The sequence below is a fragment of the Octodon degus genome, unplaced genomic scaffold (assembly GCF_000260255.1).
Source record: "Octodon degus isolate 3935 unplaced genomic scaffold, OctDeg1.0 scaffold00163, whole genome shotgun sequence".
Classification (NCBI taxonomy): Eukaryota; Metazoa; Chordata; class Mammalia; order Rodentia; family Octodontidae; genus Octodon; species Octodon degus.
This window is the reverse complement of record NW_004524739.1, coordinates 1,656,333-1,662,980: the sequence shown is the minus strand read 5'-3', so window position 1 is coordinate 1,662,980 and position 6,648 is coordinate 1,656,333. Positions and strand designations below refer to the sequence as shown.

General features: G+C 41.6%; 1 protein-coding gene and 1 pseudogene across 2 annotated transcripts in view; one reads left to right on the top strand and one right to left on the bottom strand.

The window, feature by feature from the left end:
- On the top strand, positions 1-222 carry LOC101564135 (annotated as a pseudogene). Its single transcript, XR_001117321.2, has one exon. The product of XR_001117321.2 is annotated as a 40S ribosomal protein S28 pseudogene (transcript).
- A 4,003-nt stretch (positions 223-4,225) lies between these two features.
- The window catches only part of Fam76a (family with sequence similarity 76 member A), a 39,393-nt gene continuing 36,970 nt past the window's right edge, over positions 4,226-6,648 (bottom strand). Inside the window, exon 9 of the mRNA XM_023703035.1 lies at positions 4,226-6,106. Within this exon, the coding sequence (XP_023558803.1) occupies positions 6,020-6,106 (87 nt within the window). The 3' untranslated portion in view covers positions 4,226-6,019. The remainder of the gene's footprint in view (positions 6,107-6,648) is intronic.

Sequence of the window (6,648 nt, the reverse complement as noted above, 5' to 3'; positions counted from 1 at the left end):
TAGGTCGCCATCATGGACTCGAGTCATGTGCAGCCAATCAAGCTGGCTAGGGTCACCAAAGTGCTGGGCAGGACCGGCTCGCAGGGACAGTGCACACAGGTGCGCGTGGAATTCGTGGACCACACGAGCCGCTCCATCGTCCGCAACGTGAAGGGGCCCGCGCACGAGGGCGACGTACTCTCCTTGTCTGAGTCAGAGCCGGACGCCCGGAGGTTGCGCTGAGCGCAACTGGTGGGTCCTGTACATCGACCACCTGGGCCACGGGATGAACTGCAGCTCTTGAAATAAAGCATTTGTATTGTGTGAAGGGAAAAAAAAGTAATTTTGCTTAGAACATAGGTTAGGATGGCCAAGATGTAACAATGACACTAATCTATTTCTTTTGTTTTTATTTTGGTGGTACCAGGGATCGAGCTCAGCACCTTGTGCTTGCCAGGCAAGCACTTATTCCACTGAGCTACCTCCCCAGCCCCCATGACAGTAATCTGAAAGACACCTTTTCTTTTTTTGTTTTTGTGGAACCGGGGATTGAACTCAGGCCCTTGCGCTTGCCAGGCAAGCACTTGTTTTACTGAGCTATCTCCCCCGCCCTTTTTGTTGTTTTGAGACAGGATCTTCAGACTGGCCCTGAGCTCACTAAGTAGCCTAAGGCTGGCCTCTAATTCATGGTGATCCTCCTGCTTCAACCACCTAAGTGCTGAGGTCACAGGCATGCACCTGGCAAAAAGCACCTCTTTTTTTTTTTTTTTTTTTTTGCGGAACCAGGTATTGAACGCAGGCCCTTACGCTTGCCAGGCAGGCGCTTAAGCCACTGGGCTATCTCCCAAGCTCCCTATTATTTATTTATTTACTTATTTATTTATTTTCTTAAGTACTAAGACTTTTTCTTAGAAGTAGATTCCTAGGAAGGAGTTAGATTCCTGGGCTAAAGAATATACATATAGTTAAAAGACATTTCCAAGGAGATTAAAAAGACACCTATGTCTAATATAAAAACCCGCTGGGCATGGGGGCGCACACCTATAATCCCAGCACTCAGGTTGAGCCAGGAGGATCTCTGCTAGTTCAAGACCAGCCTGGGAGCTACAAAAGTGAGCACAAGGCCAACCCAAACTGCAGAGGGAGACCCTCTCTCTGAACAGAAAACAAAACACCAAAAAACAGGGGCTGGGGAGATGGTTCAGGGGAATAAGCACTTCCCTGGCAAACACAAGGCCTGAATTCAATCCCCAGTTCCACCAAAAACAAACAAACAAACAAACAAACAAACAACCAAAAAACCCAATCCCACTAGTACTAAGATTTCAAACCACTTCAAACATTTCTTTTTGAGTTGGCAACTCAAAACTTTCACTTGTTATGATTTATCTTGTACTATATTTTGGATGATAATGGCAAATTGAAAAATCAACGCAAAATGGTGGTGTGATGTTGTCCAATATACCACTTGACAGAAGCCTCACAAAGATGGTAACTTGCTTTTTTGCTAGTTTTGGGCTTTCTTGAGACAGGATCTCACCATGTAGTTTAGGTTGGCCTTGAACTCACAGTGATTCTCCTGCCTCAGCTTCTTAAGTGCTGGGGTTTTAGGTGTGTGCCTCCACACCCAGCCGTTGGTTTGTGTCGCTGCTATAACCCTGTTGCCTGGCACAAATGAAGTACTGACAGTGGATAAACAAAATCCAAGGAGAACGAATTTATCATTTGATACATATGAAACTTTAGACTAAGAAAATCTTTAGGATTAAAGGATATAACTGGCTAGTATTGAGCCAGCAAGGTGCTACAAACTCCAGCTACTTGAGAGCTGAGGTACAAGGATTGAAAGTCCAATCGGAGCAATGTAATGAAATCCTATCTCAAAAATAAAGCAAAAGAGGGTGTGACTAAGCAGGAGAGCACTTGGCTAGCATGAATACATTCAATTTCCTAGGGAGGAAAAAAGAGGGACTGGCTTATATCTGTAATCTGGCTAGAGCTGCGGCAGGAGTTCCAACATAGCCTGGGTCACTGATTCATTCATTCATTCACTTGTACTGGGAATCAAACTCACAACCTCATGCTTGACAAGCAGATGCTGTGTCCCTGGCCCCAGCCTGGGCAACTTAGTGAGATTGTCTGTCAAAATAAATAGATACATATTAATACATAGGAACTTTTTTTGGTTTTAATATCTTGAGATGTCTTGCTATGTAGTTCAGGCTGCCCTTGTATTCACTAATAGCCCAGTCTGCGCTCAAATTCACATCACTTCTCCTGCCTCAGCCTCTTGAGTGTAGAGGGGTATGCTATCACACCTGGTAGGAACTTTGTTTTGGCTGTTATTCTTTTTTGAAAGAGGATTTTACTTTTGATACTTTAACAGTTAATTAGAGGGGAGTCTTTTTTTTTCCATAATAAAACAATTTTATTGAAAATAGGAATTACTTTTCCATCCTGGTATTCACAAAGTCTGAAAAATACATTTGTAGGACAGACTCAGCTGGTAATTAAAGCAGTTTCACCAGTTTGAGGCAAAACTGGAAGAAAATGTCCAGATTTAATTCAGTCAGTGGTATTTTGTTTGTAGAACTGGGGATTGAACTCAAGCTTTCACAGAGTGCTACATCAAGGGGAGTCTTTTTTAACTTGATCTTTTCCTCTACATTTGTTAAAATTTCCTTGGCTTTTTCAGTTATCTTGTTCCAACGCTCTGCTCACATTTTCAGTAAATTTTTTGTTTAGCTCAGCTTGACAGTGGATTCAATCTTTTTTTTTTTTTTCAAAATCCATCTATTTTTTTTTTAATTTTATTTATTTATGTGTGTGTGTGGCCAGCTCAGCCCACCAGGGGGAGGGGCTGGCTGGCATGTGGTGCTGGGAGATTGAACCGCGGTCCCTGTGCTTTGCCAAGCTTGTTCTAAGTAGGTGCTTTAGACCACTGAGCCATCTCACCAGCCCCTGCATTCAATCTTTTATGACAACTTCATTTTGAGCCTCTGGGTTTTCATTACTCTCCATTATTTCATGAGGAACTGTCCATATAATCTGTCCCTTCAGAAATCTCTATTCCACAGAGATTTAGAAGGTACAGTGACCTGCTCAGGGGGGCCAGAGGAGTCTTGCAGGCATCATTCACCACTGCTTAAGGCCTGTTAGGTCCTTTTCAGTATGAGGCGTCTGGCTGAAGAAATCTGGAGGACGAGAAGTTGTCGTTGCTGGTACCCACGCTGGACTTCTTTGGTGTCAATTCTGAAGCAACAGTTGCTATTCAGGGACAAGCTGAGACCACCAACCAAACTAATGTGGCTGGTTGGAAAGTTCAAAAAAAAATTTTTTTTAAACACTAGGAAGGGGCCGGGGAGATAGCTCAGTAGAATAAAGGCCTGCTTGGCAAGTGCTGGGTCCTGAGTTCAATGCCTAGTACCGTAAAAAATAAATAAATAAATAAATAGATAAAGCGCTAGGAATATAGCTCAGTACAATGGGCCTGGGTTCAATTCCAAAATTCCAAGGAAGGGAGGGAAGAAGTAAGGGAGGGAAAGGGAAAGAAAGGATGGGGAAAAAAGACAAAACAAAAATTATACTTGTCAATATGAATTTTTATTAACACACATTTGTCAAAGTCTGTACAAACCAAAACATTCCTGTTTTAAAATGTCCATTATAAACATATAAAGAAACAAGAAGTGTTACCAAAAGTTAGCTACTCAATTTTATGGTAAACAGTGTCATGATTTTTAAAAACCAAATTTTAAGACTGAGGGTTCTTCTTTCCCTTTTAGGAACTCACGGAAAGTTAGAAAACGCGTGGGTCTGCTTTATAGTAAATGCCAAGACTTTAAAAAAAGATTTAGTATAAAACTAAATGTGTTTTTTATATTGTCATACTTCATGAAACAGAATTTCTCAGTCTTTTAAAATTTTTAAAAAACCATGACTATCATTTTTTCACAATCTTTTCCCAATGCAAATGTATCTGAAAAATATTATCTGACAGTTTTACCTAAAAGTTTCTCATTCAAAAAGTTACAGGGCCTGGGATATAGCTCAGCGGCACAAGTGTCTGCCTGGCAAGCGCAAGGTCCTGAGTTCGATTCCCGGTACCAAAAAAAAAAAAAAAAAAGAAGAAGAAGAAAAGTTACAGAACAGTGGGCATGGTGGCACACACCTGTAATCTCAGCACTTGGGAGGCTGAGGCAGGAGGATTCCTGCAAACTGGAGGCCAGCCTAAGCTACCAGTGAGTTCAAGGCTGGCCAGAACTACAAAGCAAGACCCTGTCTCAAAAAAAAAAAAAAAAAAAAAAAAGTTACAAACTATTTAGCACTGTAGTTTCCCTTGCTTAGAAGGAAAAATAATATCCCCTACTAGGGTGATATATAAACATGGTCCATTGTATCTCTCAGCAGAAGGAAGCCATCCACTTCTACATCCTTTATGTGCATTGCTCCACTTAATGCGAATGATATCCTAAGTTACAGAACCTTTGATTTTTCACAAGTTACATTTACTGCTACAGTTTTGGTAGACTGAGGTACAGCATCATCTGCCCTCATGATCACCTTCAACTCTAGTGCCCCCCATCCCTACTTTACTTCAGAAACATCACATTAAGGACCTGAGAACATGGCTACCAATGCAAATGTATTTCCTTTCCTGGAGAAGTAAATCTGCATGCCTGTTGGGCTGAGAAGAGAGAACAGAGCAACTCAGGCTGAAGCCATACTGCCTCTGAGGAACACCTGTTTTCTACACATTCCCACTGAAAGTAGGAAGTGCACAGGCTGGGGTGGGTGGAGAGGAGTGGGAAGAAGGTACAGCAACATCACTTCTCCCAGTAAGACCGACAGCCATACTGCACCAGCCTGTACTGACTCCAGAAATGCTCTGTACTTCATAAAATCCATTTTGTTTGTTCTTTCAGTACCGAGGATGGAACCCTCAGAGCTTTGCACTGAGCTATGCCCCCAACCCAAAGACCCCATTTTGAATCTGCTTGTGTAAAAAGTTTTCTGACGACAGCTCAGTATGACAACTGATAAGCAAGTAAAGGGTGTTAAAAAAGCAAAAAGAAGTGGCAGTGTAAGGATTTAAAATCAATCATGTAAAATAAGGAAAAGGGTTGGGGAGAGAAGTGTCCAGTACAACCTGGACAACCTTTCTTTCTGTCCTTATTTAAAAGGACAGACTTCAAATTTTTGCAACCTCCCTTAAGTATCTCCTTAAATGCTCTTCTAAGAAACCCTCCAAAAGGCACTTAACTCCATACTTACACAATGAATTCACCTTAGTAATCAGTTTTGAAGACTCTAAGGTAAGAAACAAAAGATCTGATTTTTTTACTAAAAGCTAGAGAACAGGACTGTTTTTTCCCCCCAAGAGGCATCATTTTTGCAAGAACTATCTAGGCTAACATTGTTCCTTTATCAAGAAAAAGTTTCTTTTTTAAAAAATAAATAAAACTCTGGCTATACATAGTACAAAGTTCATACATAATATACCTGGAAAAAACCCCAAGATTATACCCTGAAGCAAAAGGTTAATTGGAGAGAGAAAGCCTCTCCCGATGTACAAGTCTTAAGGTGGCAGTTTTCTAAAGTTCAGCGGTGGCAGTGATAGATACTTAATGCCAAACTATTTGCTCAAGGGTATGGCAGGATGCAACGATGGCCAGAAAAAAAATCATTCTGCACATAACACTGAGCAGTGACCACCACACAAAAAAAAACAAAGAATAGTACCAAAACAGAGACAAAAAGAGGAAGAGGAGGATGGAGGGAAGAAGAAAGAGAAAGGGACAGAGAAGAGGGAGGAGGACGAGTTGAAGGAGCAAGCCTGCAACCCAAACACTCAGGCATGCAGTCATAATAGCACAGACCAGGTGGATCCATTCAGCCCACTGCAATCACACAAAGAAGGGCAACTGTAATAAAATGGAGATTTCTTAAGAAAGCTTGCAGTTCCCACAGAACAGCCAGGTCCACATCCCTGCCCCCAGGTGACTGCATCTGCTGTTGCTGGGGAGCAGCCTGAGGTCCATCACGGGGAGGTTATAGCTCCTGACTTCTCAGACTTCTTGCTCTTGGACAAGGCAGCTGCCTGCTTCAGGAGCTCTCGGTTTTTGGCCTTTAAAAAAACAAAAGTTTAATGATGGTAATAATAAATAATAGCAAAAATCTTTCACGCAGATGTGAAAGCAGACAACATAGAGGTTCAAAAAGTGATGAACAACAGCAATTCCTGAACGGCAGGGAGCTCTAGAGCTTCACACTTAGAGAAACAAGTATTTGCTAGAGGATAATAGGGGTGTTTCTCTCTTTAAGAGTCTACTGTTTGTTTTTGAATTAGTTAACTTAGATAGGGTCTCGATTTGTAGTTCAGACTGGTCTTCAACCCAGTACGTAGCCTGGGCTGGCCTCAAATTCATGGTGATCCTCCTGCCTCAGGTCCCATGTGCTAAGATTACCGGTGTGTGCTACCATGCACGGCAGACCCACTGTTTTAAAAAGAAGCTTTTTACACACCTATAATATTCAACAACGGAACTTAAAAAAATTGGGATATAACTATGAATGCCCATTTTGTATCTGTGTATTCAAAGTGGTTGGGATAGATATATAGTTGCATTCTCTTAATGAATAGAATGATTTGTTCTAATGGTGTTTGTA